Here is a 20,110-nt window from a genome sequence, read left to right on the forward strand (position 1 = left end):
ACCTTCCCTTCCACCGTGATCATCAGTCCAAGAAACATAAATTAGTCAAGAACAGAGGTGGATCCTCTATTAGATAGAATGAAAACGCATGCCTGTCACACATGCTGACTGACAGCCACTTAACTTGGGCAGAATCTAAAATCGACCCAGCCTGTATATTAGGAGGAAAGGAAAAAAATGAAAAAAAGACAGAGAATGGCCAGAAGGGGATGCTAAAAAACTCTTAGCTTATTAAGAGCATTCACAATAAATGCCAACAGTGTGGTTATAAAGCATTGTGCTTCTTTTAGGCATTAGTGTGACCCCATTTGGGGTCACGTCCCCCTTTGTGGTGCCTGATGCACCAAAGGAAAGGAGGCCAGCCCCACAAGATAGGAGCAAACTGTAGAAAAATGGCACAGGGGATCCCTCCCTTCCTGAGCTACAGAGGGTGAAGAGGCAACTCTGGTCTGTGGCGGGCCCCTCACCTTCACTAGCTGGGATCGGCATGCGGCGTCTACAGTTTCCCATCTGTGAAGCTTCTGAGGGGGGGCAAAGTAGCTCCCAGTCACAAGTTTGGGGATCCCCTACTGTTAAAGCAGGACAGAGAAAATATAAAACATAAGATACTATCATGTTCTGTCAAAGGTATGATGAAAACCTTCCCTGGAATGGTGTCAGGCACATAGTAGGTAGGCCCTCGCTAAATGTCTGTTGAACGATGAGAACAAAATGAAAAACAATTAACATGAAGACCACACTATAAGAATAGTGTAAGGGAAGAAAAACATTATAGAGTGCCCATGCCTTATCCTGATGACCCCACAAACAAGGCTGGACTTCTGGCCATGCTGTGTGAAGGGCACATTGCACAGGTGTTCCAGATACCAGTCTCTGCCTGTCTCCTCCAACTGGATGTGCTAAGGAGCATCACACTGTGATCTACAATAAGATGGGAACAAACATGCAAATGCAGTAAAGAAAGGAGTCAAAACTGTCAAATATTTTCAGCTGCTTGCCGCCCAAGAACATCTATTTATCTTGGCTTAGTCATTAACAAAGCACAAAACGTATCTCTCTTTGAGGCCACAGACTGCAGAACATAAGGTACCTGAAAAAAGAATTCAGATGCCTGCGCATGTGCACAATTCATGGCAGTTAATTACTAATTCAGAAAGCAGCAAGAGTGCCGGCAGCATGAAGGACCTCAGTGCTACATGAAATATGGATGAATTTAAAATATAAAATTATCCTAGTAGTAATAGATTGGGCTCTGCAAATGTTTTAATGTGATGTGGAATTTATTTTTCCTTTAATTGGACCTAAACAAAAGACCATGTCTAGTGCTGAAGTGTGTAGAGAGAGATAAGTGACAGGATTTCTCTGTCTTTAGGTAAACTATAGAAAGTACAATAAACTTAAAGTAAAACAAAAGACAATGGACATTCTAGAACAATCTGAAAAATTCTTAAGTTATAAAAATAGCAGTAGTGTTTCCATTTTTATAGCATTTGCAGTATTTACTACTTCATATTACCTCTAATATTAAAAAATCCATAAAACTAAAATTATTTATCTTCTTTTTAAAATAAAATTCTTACTAAATAACTTAAAATTCAGTAATTTCAATTATGTTTCAAAAAGTGATTGGTGGAAAGCCTAGTAATATTAAACTTTCATGGAGCTAAAAAATGTCAAGTTACAGATTTTCAGTTTAGATAGGCCCAAGACTACACTGAAATACAAAAAAAAAAAAAAAAAAAAAAGAGTCTACGCTTTAAGACTATCATGACTTCTATGAAGGAAAAGAAAGAGCAGCTAATTTCTTTTGACCACGTGGCAATTTAAATATCCTAACATGTTCAGATAATGTCACCAATACTGATAAGATGAGAGCCAGAGAAAGGAAAAAGGCAGAGAATTACGGGAAAGCCTCGTATATACCCTGACCACATGCACACTGAATATTCATAATACCAGCAACACATCAATTAGTATGACGCAATGTGGAAAAAATTAGGAAAATAAAGAAAAGTAAGAGTTATGTGAGACCTACCAAGTAAAGTTGTTTGGATGAAGTTTTTGTATTGAGTTTTGAAAGAAACAATAGACTTCACTTGGTTGAGAAGAGGGTTTAGAAAGTGGCTCTTATTGAACAAAAGGTTACAGCTTTTTTCTAAGTGCACACTCTCAAAAGTTGTAGTACTGTTCAGTTTTCTGTTTCAACAAGCACAGTAACCACCAAAAGTAAGTTTTGGCCTTTGTTTGGGCCTGAAACTAAAGAATACACCTGAAATGGTATGTAGTCAAGTACTTAAAAGTAGGGGGAAGATGCTGATTTCAAGACTAGTTAAGAGATCAAACTCTCGCTTGTTTCAAGTACAATTTCTAAAATTCACTGTTTTTTTTTTTTTCCTGAAACATCATAAGTAAGAGTCATTGAAGAACCTAGTTGACATTCTACTTTTCAAAAGAAAAATGGCCCTTCAGAATCTGTTTTCTCTCATCCAGGAAAGCTCACAAACACCAGTTATAGAATATAATTATATTCTCTGCAATGATCAATCAAAACCTTAGAGAACATACAAGGAAAAGGAGAGTTTGATGAAGTGCCAGAATCAAGAAATCACTGCAATGGAAGAATTATTTTAGTTGCTAATAAAGTTGACATTATTAAAAATCTTGGTTTTTTCATCTTATCCCATCAAGTACCAGTAGCAACATGGGTGTGTACTTAGGAGAGGTCCTCTTAAAGAAATGCTTTTTTTCTTTGACAATCACATCTATGAGATACCAGGGTAGCATGTTGAATTGGACTTTGCAGTTCCCAAACATAGAATTCATTATTAATACTGATCATCTAATACCCATTGGTAAGTTGAGCAAAATAAATTGGGGATCCTATGAAGAGCTAATTTCACAATACTCTCAAAAAAAAACATAAAATTAAAACAAATTTAAATTGGAACTGTTCCACACATGACCAGAAGAAGCAAGACCACAGCTTATACAGTAGTCCCTCCTCATCTGAGGTTTTGCTTTATGCGGTTTCAGTTACCTGCGGTCAACCACAGTCCGAAAATATTAAATGGACGATTCCAGAAATAAACAATTCATAAGCTTTAAATTACATGCCCTTCTGAGTAGTATGATGAAATCCTGCACTGACCCACTCCATCCCACCTGGGACGTGAATGATCCCTTTATCCAGCACATCCACGCTAGAGATGCTCCCTGCTCGTCACTCATCTGGGTTATTAGATCTACTGTCATGGTATCACAGTGCTTGTGCTCAAGCCACCCTTTCTTTACTTAACGACAGCCCCAAAGTACAAGAGAGTAATGCTGGCAATTTGAACATGCCAAGGAGAGCCATAAAGTATGTACATATAGGACAAGACATTTTATATACAGGGTCTGGCACAAATAACGCCCTTTTTAATTACAAAATCATAATCAAGTAATTCTGTAACATAACAATATCACATTCAAGCACACCATATGACATTTTAGGTGAAATGTTCAAATTAAAACTATAAATTATTATGTCCATATTATTACCCTACCAACCACACTTAAGCAGGTGTTACTTCAGTCAAACCCTCTATACATACACACACATATATAAATATAGGGTTAGGTGCGTTCTATGGTTTCAGGCATCCACTGGGGGTCTTGGAACGTATCCCCCTAGGATAAGTGTACTATCACAAAAAACAAAAGTCTCTCCCCTTGAGAAAATACCACTCTCTGCATTTCATTTTATTATGGTAAAGTATACATAACACATGTATAAATATTAACACATGTATAAAATATTCATAACATTTTAGCCACTTTTAAGTACACAGTATTAAGTATATTCACATGTACATCTCTGTCATCCATCCCCACAATTTTTTATCTTCCCAAATGGAAATCTGTACCCATTAAGCACTGGCTGCATTCTCCCTCCCCCAACTCAGGGTAACACCCTTTCTACTTTCTCTCTCTACTACTGCACTTTTATATAAACCTAAAGTTAATATGACCCTGAAAAACTTAGGCTGGCCACACTCTTTTTTTTTTTTTTTTATCCTCACCTAAGGACATTATTTTCATTGCTTCTAGAGAGAAAGGGAAAGAGGAAAGGAGAGAGAAAAACACCGATGCAAGAGAGAAGCATCGACTGGTTGCCTCCTGTTTTACACTAGGATTAGGCATCGAGAATCGAACCCAAAACGTAGGTATATACCCTGACTGGGAATTGAACCCGCAACCTTTCGTTTATAGGATGATGCTCCAATCAACTAAGCCATACAGGCCAGGGCTGGCCAAACTCTTAAAGACCCAAGAGATGGGAACCACTGAATTGAAACTGCTTTCAGAAGCAGATGCTAGATTTGACAAGCTTAGTCCCCTTTATCAAGCCCCCTCTTCAGAGTGTGGCACTCCGGAGAAAGCAAATGAAAATTTCCACCTAGTTTACATGTGTGGAAGCCAAACCCAGCACCAGGCACACGTTTTATATGGTAATTTTTTACCACAAAAAATTTGATTATTATTTGTCAATTTAAGAATTTTCATATAGCCAAAAACATTTTAAAGGAAAAAGGCAGAATGCAAAGTAAGGTTATGCCTATAAAAATTTATCCAGGTCTGTGGACTAAAAACTAGAATTTAGCATAAAAAAACAAAAACAGGTAAGAACCAGGAGGTGAGATTCTTGGCCATCTCTCCTTGTAACTATTTGTACTGTAACAAAAATCTCAAATAAATAGCTATGGAAATGACCGCAGAGGATAAACACAGTCATTCAGTTGTGCTACATAACTGATGTTAAGTCTAGGTTCTAAACTAAACATGAATTTTCCTAAGGTGCCTATTTGCCACTGATTCTTCCTGCACCAGCTAAATTTAGGAAACGCTACTACAAATAACAACTTCCAAGAACTCTGTGGTGCTTGATGGGGTGGGGAGGGGTGGTAAGGTCAGAGTGGAGAGACAAGATTTAGCTCTTGATTTGATTTTGTGAGAAAAAAATGCAAATGAGAAACCTCTAACACCTGTTGACTTCTTTCAGGTTAGTCAAAAAATGACATACATTTGACTTGTCAGATCAACAAATGAGGACCCAAATGCTTATTTTTGCTCAAGCTATTTCAATGAAAGGCTAAAGTGGGCATAGTCAGTGCATCAGATTTCCTTGAGCCAACAAGGGTGGGTTATGGGAAGACAGTGAGGGACGTTCACGCCAGCTCAAACCCACCACCGAAAGCCCTCTTCTGTGATTTCAGTTCTGTCTGAGGACTTGCTGATGTACTCAATGTGACTCATGAAAGCAGGGCCAGTTTCAGCCATGTCTCTGAACCAAGGGACTGCACAGTATTACTTAATAAATGTCCATGCTAAATGACCATATAAAAATTACTGTGAATGAAAACATGCTTAGGAATTGGCTACTAAAACAAATTCAGTAGGTCCTTCCTGTCTGCAAGTAAAGAAGACTCACTCCAAAGCCCTTTAACACATGTCCACAGCTTACCTCCTAACCTCACCTTCATGCTCTCTCCCTGCTACTTCCACCAGCTCACCAAACTCTTGGTATTCTGGCCTGCTGGTGAGTCTCCCCAAATGTCTTATACTTTCCTGCCCACTACTCCCAGGTTTCCTGTGGATTTCTTCTCTCTGGAATACCCTTCTCCTTCAGGACTCTTTCCAAAACTTCCCCAGTAGAACTTCCCCTGAGGTGACCGCCCCCCCCAGCCTGTGCACAGCGCCTTCCTTGACCTCATCTCCCTCCCCTCAGACTGACTCTAGCTCCCTGTTCTGAATGCCCTCACCACATACAACACAACACTAAGTTAGCGCAAAGGCACTAGGGACCCAGCACAGAGGACAATAATTGCTTGTGAATGGTCAGTCTTCCCATTAGGCACCGAATTCCTTCAATGCATAGATCTTATGTTAGTCATCTTTCTTTCAGTATCCTAGGACCTCTCCAAAGATCAATAAATGATCTTTACAAAGTAAAGGAGGGAATATATGGGAAGGGAGATCATTTTTATAATTTTGAGCACAAGGCTACCAGTCCCATGTGCCCTTAGAGCACTGTTTCTAGGCTGGGCTGCAGCACCTACAGTTGGCTCCAGAGTCAAGGCCCAGGACAGGCAGGCAGGCAGGCAGGCATGCCAGATGCAAGTGATCTAAAAGGCTACCTAATTTTCTACATGCTCTACGTGGTCTCAGCAGGATGCTGTGCCTGGTCTCACTAACAATGGAAAACTATAGCTAAGGTGAAGGCAGGCAAAATGCTCAGAAATTTTCAGGAATTGCATTAAATTGTAGACTAAATGACCCCACGTTTTAGACCCAACACAGGCTCCTAGAAGATGCTGGCCCAGTCAGTGAGGTCTATCCCAGCTACGGTCCCAGCACCTGGCCATGAAGACAAACGTTGGCAAATTGAAGCCTGTATTTATTGGGACACAGCCATGTCTGCTCACTGACATACTGTTTTGAGTTCCTTTCGCATTACAGGGACAAGAGTACCGCCACAGAAAGCGTACGGCTCCAAAAACCCAAACGTTTGCTATCTGGCCCTGACTGCTTGCTCTAAAGGCCAATGCACTTGGCCCCACAGAGAAAGTGGGCCAAGCCTTGGTCTATATAGTGACATTTCACAAAGTCACTTTGATAACTTGGAGTCATTTTGTGTATCATATTTTCTCTCTATGTTTAAATATCCAATCTAGCGCACTGCCTTCTTGAATTGCCATATTCACTCATTAGTTGTGCTCAACTTTCTTCCTTACTCTGCAAGAGAAAGAGGCATTTCCCTGTAGTAAAAAACTTTTTAAACAAGGAAATTAGATGCAATATATTAAATGCAGTTTGTAAGCTAAATAAATTGTAGAAGGCAAGTTTGTTGTCTGTGGCCTCTACCTTGATGGCAAACATAGCATCGCAAAAACCAGGCTGCAGGATGCTCACAGCAGATGAGTCTGGAGAACCAGTGCAGACAGTTTGTCTCTGAGACCTGCACAAGTGCATACCTGCCACAGCCATCCTCACCTTCTCAGCAAGGTGACTGTTTGCCTTCTAAAATACAGCTCTCTCCTCAGGGAGCAACATAAGCTTGTTTGAAACATTGCTTGTAGTCTCTTTCGCGGACTACTAAACATGTGAGGTATCAGACCCTGTGGCTTATGATAAAATGATAAATCTACTGCAGGGTGAGTTACCCACTTTGTAGAGTGCCACTTGTCTTCAGGCTTGGACAGAAACCATAGCCCTTAAGAAGATTTTTCTAAAAAACATTCACAATCCCTTGGGCCCCATGTCACATCCTTCCATGTGGAATCGATCAGACCCTAGAAGTGGTTTCAAGAATGAAGCAAACACTTACACAGAACAGGGAACTGCCCTAGAGGGCTGGCCAGTCCTACTTGGCCAGGCAAATGATATGTGAAGGATGGACGTGGTATAGGTCAGTGTGTGAGCTGCACAAGAAGGGCTACAGTAAAGCAGAGAACAGTAACTCTCCTGTTTTTCCTGAATACAAGGAAAAGCATCCCTCTACAATGCATGTGACTGTGGGTTATTAGAAATTGCACTAAATTTCTATGTCTCATGGTACAGTCACAGACAGCAGGTGTGAGGTGTTCTGTTTCCCAAACACAACAGGGAAGAGGATCATTTTCCTTGTTCTGCTTTAAATATTGGCTGGTCAGCGTTCCAAGTCCTTTCTTGCAAAGGGGCAGTCCTTCACCAAACCTTCTCTGCCCCATGGCTGCAATGGAAAGCAATCCAACAGGCTATTTTTACTCTGACAGCTGCATCCTCTTGTATTGGGCACAGAAGAAAGTCTCAAGCCACCTTGGTTAGAGCCTGTGCAAGGGGAACTCGCAAGGAGGGAGAGAGAGAGAGAGAGGCAGAGACAGAGACAGAGACAGAGACAGATCTAGAGACAGAATGAACATGGACTACCAAGGAGGCCAGAGGTCTCTCACTGGGGTCAGCAGGGCCTCGAGATGACTGGTGGAGACCATTCAACCACAATGTCATTGCAATGCAAGAGCAGCAAAGGTTTAAAAGAACATTCAAAAAAGTCAAATGCCTGAAAATGGAATTCTTACTTTGTTAGCTATGAGATTTATTTTGTCTTTAGGGCATTGATGCAGGGTGTCCTATAATGCAGTTTAAATTAGCAATCATTTACAGGATATTTGGAGCTGCATTCTGTTTGGGTACTATTGGACTGGTCTCTGTGGCAATGTATTTCATTAAACAGGTACATTCAAGTCAGACTGGTCTCACTGCTAGGCCCTGATTCCTTGCTCTAAAGGTCAATGCACTTGGAAATGATGTCTAAGACACTGTGCTTAGGAAAAGTTTCCAGGACCAGGAGGCTCAAGCCAAGGTCTGGGCTTGAGACACCTTATCCCATGATTATACAATGTCAGGAAAGTTCCAACCATGAGAACAGAGCTCCTGTTCTCCACACCCTCTGTACCCTGGGGAGACACTGCAGGAAAATGGTAAAGGAATGGTTCAATGGCAGCTTTCCCACATGTCCTCTCCTTTCTCTGGAAGGTGGCTGTGTTTCTTGCTGAAAAAGACTTATAAATGATCTCCCTTTAGTTGGGGAAAAATCTGAGAAGCTAATAAGCATATCCCCACATTGGCCCTCAAAGGAAGGAGGCTGTAACTCAGACTGATGTGCATGTACTTCCTCTCCTTCTCCCTGTGCCGTAAGCAGCTCTGGCATGGCTAGCCTGAACTGTCACCACGCATGCCCCTTGTTTTCTGAAGATGCCCCACTCAATAATGAATGCTGAGATTTAACATCTGTCCTAGTTGTGGTGATAGCTTAAAGGAAAAGAATAATTTCTCAATTCATTTTTGGGGATCAACACCAAACTCTGCCCCAGCACACATGCAAAGGTCTCCAAAACATCCCAAGAGTCAGACCACAGAGAGGGGAAAAGCAGTGTGGGCATGACCTGTTCACTTAGCCTGTGCCCAGGTGATGACACTAGCTAGGTGCTGTTGCTTCACTCTCAGGCTTTTCAAATCAGGCTGGACCACTTCCCCTGCAGGTGTGGCAGGCACAAGGTCCACCTGCAGTCCCTACCAGCAATGAATTATTATGAGCATCTGAAAATGGCAAATTTGCTTAAACCAGACTTCAGTAAACCAGGCTACATGTAAGTTATTATTTTTCTTAAGGCTAAAAACAGTGATGGCACTGACAGAGCCATTAACCCTGCTTTGGATCTTAACCAACCCCTTGGAACTTCTCAAACATCTCACTGCACACCGAAAGACCCTTTACCCAAGGAGTCTGCCACCAATCCTGTTCTCCTGGGCTAGACATACTCGGGCATGCCACCACCCCCAGGACACTCAGTGTTCCTGCTGCTCTGTAATCACATGTTGTGCTGCCCTGACCTGGAACCAGAAACACATTGCCCTCCATAGGTTCTTTTCTCCAAGCTGCTCTTCCCTTTTAAACTCCTTGGCAAAACTGCACCCCTATGAAAGCTTTCCAGATTTGCTCCTATGAAACTTACTCTGCCCCACCTAGTGTTCACAGAACCTAACATGGCCATGCATGACAGCCTTCTTCTTAAGGATTAATGTCCAAAGAACTGCAGAATATCTGCCTCAGAGCTCCTGTTCTCCACACCCTCTGTACCCTGGGGAGACACTGCAGGAAACCCCAAGGACTATACTCAAGGAGTTGAGACTAACTAGAACCCATCAAGGGGTGTGGCCTTAGGAATAATAATCAAGGTATATTCAACTCACAACATGTGGTGACTAATGGGATCATGTGTTTACATGCTTTAAATGATATACGACCACTTAAAGCCTGGTGCTTCCACCCTCCCAGGATTCTGTTCATCTGCTAGCCTCCTAGTTGTGCTGTTGTAGCATTGTCTTGCATGATTTTATTCAACCTCAATGGCTTCAACCTCTCTCCTGAGCCCTGTACATGGATTTCAATCTAATTGGGAATATCACATGCCCATCTCACCCAGAACTGAGCTTGGTCCATTCTCAACTCCATCTCTGCCTCTTGGAGCTCCCACATCCATTGGTGGCGCAGCTGTCCTTTCAGTCCCTCAAGCTATAACCTTAGGCACCCTGAACTTCTCTGCTTCTTCACTCCACATGTCTAACCTGTAAACAATTCCTATTAATTCCAATTGAGAAATAACTTTCTATATTTTGAAGCTGTTTTATGTTTCTTTTCTTTTGCTTTCAATTCTATTTATCTGATAAAACTATTGCTATGCCACATTTCTTTTGGTTGATGTGTGCTGAAGACTCTTTGTCTATCCTTTGATTTTCAACATTGCTGTGTTCCCTTTGTGGAAAAGGCTTCTACGAAAAAATCCTACTCCCCAGATTCCTAGTTCAAGGCTCATCACTGCTGACCAGGATTACTGTAAGAGCTTCCTATCAGCTTCCTTGATATCAATCTCCCTCACTCCATCTCCTTCCCTAATCAAAATCCTGGAAATCTGAATGTGTCACCTGACTTTAGTCAAAAATTTTTGCTAAGTCTCTGCTTCACACACGATAAAGATGAGACTTAACTTGACAAATAAAACTCTACCTAATCTGCTCTGACCCTGTTTTTCCAGCCTGGCCACCCAAACACCCCCTCCACTGAGCCCTTCATGAGTCCCAGAACATACCTTGCCTCTGCATGTCCAGTGCCCTTGCATGTTTGCTTTCTTACTCAGATGCCCACCCCCATTCCAACTGTTCCTTCTTGTAATTAACTACCTGGCAAATCTTTGTAATTCTTTAGGATGACACAAAATGTCAACTCCTTGGCAAAGCCTGGCTGACCTGGCAGGGTTAGTCATTTTCTCCTGAGTGCCCCAGGGATCCTTACCCTCTGTTATATATTTGTAACTTTGCACTATTATAAGGATTTCTGTGCCTGTCCCTTCTTAATGCTGGGCCCCATCTTACTTCTTTGTAGTTTATCCCCAATCTCTGATACAAGGTAGTTACTCAATGAATATTTGTTGAGTCTGAAGGAATAACTCCCAATTTAGCTAAAAGGAGAACTGAAAATGGCGCCACCTTCACCCCACCAGGTTGACCACCTTCTTCACTCTGTAACTAGTTGTTGTCTACACATCTCTGATGGGTTTGGGCTTATTCCTCCCTTCCTAACCAGCCTGTGTCTTCCCACTAAGACACAGCTCCCCACTGAACCAAACCATACTAGTCATACAAGGCTGCCTCAACACTCCTCTTTACCAACCTCCCCAGCTTATGGGCATGAGGATCTTGTATGAACAGAGTCTCCACCATACCATCCACACCATGCACTTCAGCACTTCCTGGTAATCTAGGTGCTGCTGTGTCGATGCATATCATCACTCTATCTGCAGCACAAAGAGAGGAGACCATGTGCTGCATGCTGCTCCTGGTTTGGAGACCCTGGAAAGTCTTGCCATTGGCATATTCTCTGTTGAGGACTGGGACGGATATAAACCAGGCAAGCCCATTCTGGAAACACAGCACTTGGCACACAATGTGCTTGGTGCTTGACCACACAGAGGCATCAGGAGAGGTGGGACCAGAGTGGGGCTAAGCAGGAAAATGCTCTAGAAACTGGGACATGACTTAAAGAAAAAGTCTGGGAAGTATTTTGAGGAACTCTTCAGCTATGTGGGGACTGGTAATTGTGAGCTAAAGAGAGGGCACACAGCTGAAGTATAGGGGGGTTCTGGAAAGCCAGGCAACAGGAAAGTTAACACAGATCTTTCATATAGAGACAAAAACAGTAATTCCTCTCTAGAATCAAGAAAGTACTAGAAGATTTCAAGCCCCTTCTAGTCCATTCATGTGATTCTGGCTTTAGAACCCATTTGCAAGTGAGTTTGCCACAGAAAGGTCAGCAGCCAGATGGAGCTGCATTCTATGCACTTGACTGCCCCCACACAAGGAACTCAGATGCAGCTTGATTCAAGAAACAGCAATTACTAGACAGTTTTCGATACCTACCATAATCATTTCTATTTGAGTCATTTCTATTTAAGTCTGAGGTTGGCTTCAAACAAATTTACCTCAACACATAAAAGCTGCTGCAAGCCTTTGGTACAGTAGGTATCACTGATTTTGGGGAGGCATCAAAGAGAATTTCCTAGAGAGGTGAAAACAACTGAGGCTCACTGGAAACAACTGTCAATCTGAAAAGCATTCCAGGTCAAACAATGACTTGTTTGCAAAAGTCCTGTACCTCATTAGTGATTTGATAGTATGGTCTTTTTTGTGATGCCAGTAAAGAAACTGAAATCATCCCCACTGGCAACAATGGCCATTTCAAATAGGCAATCTTGCCCAATGCTTCAAGCTACATAACTAGGGGAACTATGAATCCTCAAAAACTCACAAACTCATTTAACTGAAATAATCAAGTGGAAGTAGACAAAAATAGACAGAAGTAGACAGTAGACGAAAATAAAATGTATACATTTAAAATCTGTCTTGGGTTATCTCCTCCTATTAAAGATTGAGATGACTGAAATGAATTCTTTGTACCTCTTGACCACGAACAACAGGAATGTAATTTGTCTGATGTCACACATTCACATATGAATCCATGGGAACCATTGTTACCAAACACAGAACCTATTCCAGCCAAGCCTGTACACCCAAAAGCAATCTACCTATCACTATGACGACATCAAGAGTATGTCCACCCACCTGCTTATCTTCCTGCCCCACCTTTCTTTATTCAGAGAGATACAATGAAGATACCCCCATTATATACAATAAATAACTATAGAACAAAAAGTGAAACTCATCCTTCCCACTCTCTTCTCCTATCGTACTTCTTTTTATCATTCTTAGGAGTTTGATATGGTCCTTTAAAACCCTTATGTGTGCATTTATACATTTTTATACGTAGAGCAGAAATATATAATTGGTAATTTTACTTACATGGGGTCATATTGTAGATATTATTCTACAACTTGCTTCTTTTGGTTAATACTCTTTTTGTTTACAAACATATAAAACTTCTTTTTGAATAGCTGCAGAGCATTTCTTAATATGGGTATATCACACCTGACCAGTCCCTTCTGTGTATGAGTCACAGCATGTGGCTTTGAGCAGTTATCCTTCTTGTGCCAGGAGGAATGTGGCCTATAGCTCCTGTGACTTGAAGGTCATGGACAGGATGGACCAGTGGGTTCTGAGGACTGAGGACTGATGTGGTCAGCAGGTAGAAAGGCACAGCTGGGGGTGAGGCCCTGCAGTCTGACTGAGTGGCTGCCAGAGGAGGATCACAGGCAACGAGGCTCTCCCTTATGAGCCAGGACATGTGCCCCTGTGTTCTTGCAGCTCTTCCTGATCTGGCTATAACCTCCCTGAAATCTGAGACAACATTTCAACCAACTCTGCCCCTACCTTGAGCATGCTGTCTTATCTGTGTCAAATCTTAAATTATTATTCACTAGCTGTGTCTTTCATGTATTGTCCTCCTTGCAGGACCAAGTTTCTAATGCAAACCAGCGGTAGCTGAAGGGCCCTCAAGAGATCAATCAGAAAGTCATAGAAGTTTCACAGGGTACTCTTGGCTAAAATAACTTAGCAAGAAATAATCCTGAACTATGGGCCACAACAGCTCTATAAAACAGGGCTTCTATACCTGCCAATGCTTACAAGTGAGGAACTGCACAAACAACCCACATAAATGAAGCTGCATTGACTTTAATCAGACCCTCTGGCTTCACAGATTACTTGTGATTAACAAATCATTCTTGGCACAGCTCTTCTTTCAACCCTCACTCCTACACCAATGAGCCACAAATAACCAAAGGCATGATTTCTCACTTTGGAATGGAGTTGAAAAATGCACGTGGCTCTTACTCTCAGCAAGCATCTGAAGAGGGAACACTGTGTAGCAGACCAGGCTGAGTGGTACGGAAGAACACCGAAATCCCAAACATGGCACCTGCTGGCAGCAGGCCTGGACCAGCTTAGGAGCCTGGGCAGAGGCAGTGAAGAGACAGATCATCAAAAAGAGGTTAAGGAAGCCACTTTATATACTAAAGAGCAGTCACAGATCATACACAATTCACAACCCAACAAAGAGCACAAACACAAATATTATAGAAAAAAGGGAAGAAGTCCTGAGGTTGAAGGGCATTGGGAGTGTCTTTCTCAGAAGGAGAGCTGGGCTGAGCTTTGTGGGGAAGGCAGTACTTGGGTGACCAAGAAAGAATGAGAGAAAAAAGTGCACAAAGAAACATAGTTTCTCATACTTCAAATGCCATTTAAAAACTTGCTTCTGGTTTGCTTTACATTTGAGAAGCCAAAAAAACTTTAGAGGGAGAGAAATGGGGTTGGTCACCAGACAGACATGAAGCAGGGGAATGAGGTCCTTCCAGGAGCCCCTCAGTCTCTCAGCACCACCATCTAAACAGACCAAATATTACCCTGGTGAGTTTCCTCATAAATAAATGGGAAAATGAAAAGAGCAGAACAGACATATAGATAACAGTAAATGTCAGAACCAGAAGACCTGGCCAACTACAAACAAAACTATCAAAACTAAATTTTCAACATGGACGCTTCAAAAAAGAATGCCTTTAGTGTTAAAGGAAATATAAAACAAAATCACCAGGAATAAATGTCTGCCTATGCAAACATCTTATTCTTAAAAGTTAATTAAAAAGTTGCAACTTAAATGGCTCAGAATATCAAAGTCACAACTTAAAACAGAATATCCAAGCTGAATTCAAGCTCACAAACCTGTTTGGTATGCATGCGATGATCATGCAAATCCTAAAATATATATTATTTAAAAATTACAATTATTTGGGTTTTTAGCCCAGCAAATACTTTTCAAAGCATTTTTGTTAATAGTGAAAAATAGTTTTGCTTTCTGCAGGTGTTCTGGTTAAATACCCAGAATGAAAAATGAAACAAACTCTGAAATTTTTCACATTAGAAAGACAGAGTTCTGTTTCTTTTTTCAAGGGAAGAGAGAAACCTTTCATTACTCAATATTACTTCCTCAGCACTAAACAATATGAGGTTTCTGATTTGAAAAAGCACCATCTTTGTGACAGGAATTTTTACCCCTCTCAAATCTGAAGCAATCCATAGGCGCTAAAGACACCATTCACAAATACGAAAACACTTTTGACCAAATGCAAGCAACTTCCCAATCTAGTCCTAGACACAAAAAAACACATGAAGGGCTTCCCCCACTGATGTGCTATAATTACAGGCCTGGGCTTAATTCCTACTGATATTATGTATGTGGCTATGACTTTTCCCTCCTGGCTCTGCCACCTGCTAGCAGGTGATTTGGGCAGCTTGTCAGGTCTAATTACGCTGTGAAGGGACCAGGACAATGCCATGTGCCTTGATGGGCTCACAGAGCTCTGGGAGGACTGAATGAGAGTGGTGTGAACTTGTGGAGCCAGGGTCCCACAAGAAGTCATGTCTTGTCATTGTCTACTAGCCTCTCCTGGCTGGAATGCCAGAAATCAGATCTCCCAAATTTCTAGTCCTTTCCAAAAACATAGTCAAATGCCTGGTCACTGCAAATGCCTTCAGGGTTACATGGCAGAAGAGGGACCTGTTCTCAGAGTTTCCACAATCTCTGTTCCCTAGCACTGGGGAACTGCCCTGAGCCAGAGATCTTCTTTCACTGACTGTAATTACTATTAATACTTATAAAGTAACCATAATACTATCGTGTTTATACACTAAGAGCTTCGCCAGGGCAGATATTCAGATTTACTTCTGTTATCTCCAGCACCTACCCTGGGGCCTGGCATGTAATAGGAGCTCAACAAATAAATAAATCATTAACTCCCTTCAAAGGGAAGAAATGTTGGGACAAGAGACTCAACAGTGAGGAAGGCATTTGAGGCAATAAAAAACCAAAAACATTGCTAATAAGAAGTACAGAAGAATAAAACTCTATGTTGGTGATGGTCTGAGGAAACATGCACTTTCATACACTAATATGGCGATATCTACTAACACTGCTAGCAAAGTCAGGGGCATCAGTTATGCTATTAGAGCAGGGGTCTTCAACCTTCAGGCTGTGGACAAGTACCAGTCCGGGCCTGTTAGGCACTGGGCTGTACAGCAGGAGGTAAGCTTGAGTGTACTGTATTTGAATCATCCTGAAACCAGCACCCTCTGCCCCTTGATCCGTGGAAAAATTTTCTTCCATGAAACATGTGCCTGGTGCCAAAATGGTTGGGGACTGCTCTATTAGAAGACCAAGGCAGTGAGGCACTCTGAGACAAATCTCTGGCCTGAGAGAGAAGATTCAGGTTTCTATAAAGCCACACACCAGCTACTGGGTTGAGAGCAGGCTCCTTCATGTCTCTGGACTTCACCTTCCTTGTGCACAGTGATAGTCAAATAGGTAATCTCTTGGACTTTGTTCAGCTGACATGAAAACGGATTCAGAGCTCTTCAGAATATCATATGTCAGCTTAGGGCTGACTCCAGTGAGTATGAAGGTCCCCAAGTTTCTACCAATTTTCTAAGAGTCTTCATTCTGGAAGATCTACTCCTCAAATATTCTTTGGAAGAGAGAATAATTGAGGCCTCTTTCCCTTAGGTGACCACCTCACTTCCTGGTTCAGAGGATAAAGTAATTTTATCTCATCCATCAAAGAAGCATCAAAGACAACCTGGCTCTACTCCATAACCAGAGGCAAGGCCCAGCCACTCTAGAGGCCCCAAAACAGTGTCTTTCATTTTCTTCTGCCTATCAGGTTGCTGGAAAGACTGTGAGACCCTGCTAATGTCATGTTGGAAAACCTCTCCAAAAATGACCCAAATAATGGAAAATCAGATCTAATCTAATTAAAATCAACCAAATTCTTTAAAGTCTTTCCTAAATAAAATGAATAAATGTATAGTAACTAAAGATGTCTGCAGCACATTCATGAGGACTTTCATGGTGGTTGCATTTTACAGTATTGTTACTGGCCAGGTGTTACAACATCGCACCCAAGATGATGTAAAAGGCACAATGTGCAATCTTCCATTCTGCCTCTTCTGCCTACACCAGGATGTCACAAAAATTCCTCCTCGGGCAGCCTCAGCTGGTAACAAGATCAGGCTTGGCCATCTCCTTGACTCTACTCCTCTAAGCTTACCAGGTGTACAAGCATTCCTCTGAAGAAGCACCCAACCAGGAGACTCACCATAGACTCCAAGAGGCAGCAGGCCCCTTTCCAGGGTCCTTCTTAATCTGCATCCCCATGACCATATTCAGCAGAATATAGTTCCACAGTCTTTCTTCCACAGAAAGACTGGTAAATGTGTATTTTCAATGCAGAACTTGAGAACCTTAACTTTGTCAACACAACTGTGAATCTTCCAGGAGAGTATTAAATTCCCTAAACTTACTTATTGTTTGCAAAGCATCACACTCCAGGCCTACTGTTTGACAGCCTATCCTTTGAGAATCCTCACTGAGCCCCTGACCTATGACCTCTGTTTTAGAGACCACACTGAACAATATCACTGCCTGCCCTCACTCAGCTTCCATCACAATAAGAGCAGACCTAAAGATTCTAAAATCCTTTGCTAAGTGATGTTAAGCACCCAGTGCTTTTAAACTCATTCAGATGTTTATTGAAAATGATCCAAAGAAGTACCTACAGCATACTGCTCAATACATAGAAAGCTTCATAACATCAGGACTCACAGAACTCCTGAGTGGAAGTGACAGGACTGAAAGCTTTGAATTTTAGATAGTAACTCCCTCCCTCTTCCAGCCCAGCCCCAGACTAGGACTACCCAGAGTAAGTCAGGGGTCATAAGATAACCATATATGGTTTCTTATAAAAACTAAAACAATAGCTTCTCTGATATAACAGTGGGGGAAAGCTGAGGCACCAGAAGTTTTTGAACTGATAGGCTCACATTAAGTTATTGGAATAGAGGAAACTCACCAGGCACGGACCAGATGTCTCAGACCCTGGTTTTGAAGCTCTTAGAAAATGAAGCAGGTCCTAGCTTTCTTCTCCCTCATTCTTTACCCTTCCAGCCTTTATTAGGGCCCCTCACCAGGCTGGGGAGCAGCTCATGGCAGGTGCTCTGCCTTGCATACAGTCTGCCCTCTCACCTTTTCCCCTGCCCTTATTTCCCTCTAGGGATCAGGGCCAGCATAACATGGAGCTGCTGAAGAATAAAAACCACCTGTTATTTCCCTGCTTACTCCAAACCAGTAACAACCCTGACTTACCACTGGCTGGGTGAGACCATGGCTTCTGGAAGTTATTTTGAAATTGAAGACAGGAGTCTGCCTACATGCACAAGACAGAGGCTAAACCAGGGTCTGAAACATCTGGTCCGTGCCTGGTGAGTTTCCTCTATTCCAATAACTTAATGTGAGCCTATCAGTTCAAAAACTTCTGGTGCCTCAGCTTTCCCCCATTGTTATATCAGAGAAGCTATTGTTTTAATTTTTATAAGAATGTATTCATAAGTTACTTGTGAAGTTAAAGATGAATACAATAAGAGGGGTGATATTAAATTGTACTGTGCTATAAAATAGTGGTCTAACCCTTAATAAATATGAAATCACTGGAAAGTTCTTTTATCAAGCTGAAGTATAAAAGCACCAGAAGACTACAATAGGATGTCGTCAAATAATAGCCATCCGTGTGAAGAAAAGGTAGAGTTTCTCTTTCTTTTTTGAAGGCATAATTTGTCCTTATAGACTGAGATATATGGGGAATAAAAGAAATATTTATATATTACTTACGGAACACAGTTTGTCCAAGCTCTGAGGGTTTTACGCAAACAGTGGTTGTCTATGCTGGATTACAGTCCCACCTGTTTTACTTTCTAGACCTTTGTTTCCTGGTGTGTAAAATGAGGAGGCTGGACAGATAAGGACAGAAGCTTTTCATTTCCAATACCCAAATATCTTATATTTAGAGAGGAGTTAAACTGTAAACAGATTGAAGGGCCACGTTCAGAAATGACAACATGCACCACTAGATGCAATAGGACTTTGGGAGGCAGGCTTGGAGGGTGAGGGAGGGAAGGACGTCTACATCATTTATTAAAATAAAGGAAACCTCAAGCCTCATGTTCTGATTTAAGAGGAAATCAATCATGAACAGTTTATGTTTAACTTATCATCGTGGCCATAGCTTCGATGATAAGTTAACTCTCTTATCATCTATTTAGAGAGAGGGGAAGTGAGGGAGAAAGAGAGGGAGAGAAACATCAGTGTGAGAGAGATATATCAATCTGTTGCCTCTCAATGCCCGCAGCTGAGGACCAGGCCTGCAACCCAGGCATGTGCCGACTGGGAACTGAACCAGCAACATTTCGGTTTGCAGGCCAGCACTAAATCCACTGAGCCACACCAGCCAGGGATAAAACTGGAGGGCTAAAATGATTCCTTTCATAATTTTGAAAGGAATGAAATGGGTTTAAAATGTCCTTAAAATCCAGAGGGAAACAAATGCAGCATCAGCTTATTCTTTGGCAAATAGCCAAGAAAGCCAAGCTAGCAATGCAGTAGGAATACAGTCAGAAAAACCATATACCCTCCTACATTTTCACAGACAGAGCATGGACATAAGTCTGGCCTAAGTCAAAACTAATGCAGCCAGCAACCACAGGGGCATACTGGCATCAGAGAGAACACAGCTGCCTTCACTACCGTTCTAGGCACCCCGCAGCACACGGCTCTCTTACCTCTAACATCGGCCTGGCACTGTCGTGGACAGATAGAATATGGGTCACCTTGTTCTTGCTCAACTGCTCTGCGTCTCTGGCATCTGACAAAGAAGACAGACAGTTCAATATTCTCTGCAAGTGAATTATTCCTAAAATTTAGCCAGAAAAAAAAGTAAAATGATTTCCATATATCATTCTTGAAATTTCATAATTGACCATACCCAGAATAATTTAGATGTAGGAAATTTAGGGCTATCTCTTTTTATATACTTTGGAGATAACTAAGTTTATTTCTGTTCAGCACATCTTTTGCTACAAAGTACTGATCTAAAGTCACTACTTCGATTTTAGAGACAGGGCAGCAGTGAACTGCCAAAGCCAGCTGCAGAGACTCTAGGACAGGATCTTTCAGATTCTGAATTGGCCTAAGATTTGA

At 41.8% G+C, this 20,110-nt stretch overlaps 1 protein-coding gene across 6 annotated transcripts in view; it reads right to left on the reverse strand.

The window, feature by feature from the left end:
• DUSP22 (dual specificity phosphatase 22) overlaps nt 1–20,110 on the reverse strand; it is a 65,354-nt gene that overhangs the window by 17,568 nt on the left and 27,676 nt on the right. For all 6 annotated transcript variants that reach the window (XM_053920462.2, XM_024552335.4, XM_071220977.1 and 3 more), the window contains one exon: nt 19,693–19,775. In XM_053920462.2, the coding sequence (XP_053776437.1) occupies nt 19,693–19,775 (83 nt within the window). Of the gene's footprint in view, nt 1–19,692; nt 19,776–20,110 lie in introns of those variants that run through there.

This window comes from Desmodus rotundus, chromosome 3, assembly GCF_022682495.2.
Source record: "Desmodus rotundus isolate HL8 chromosome 3, HLdesRot8A.1, whole genome shotgun sequence".
Classification (NCBI taxonomy): Eukaryota; Metazoa; Chordata; class Mammalia; order Chiroptera; family Phyllostomidae; genus Desmodus; species Desmodus rotundus.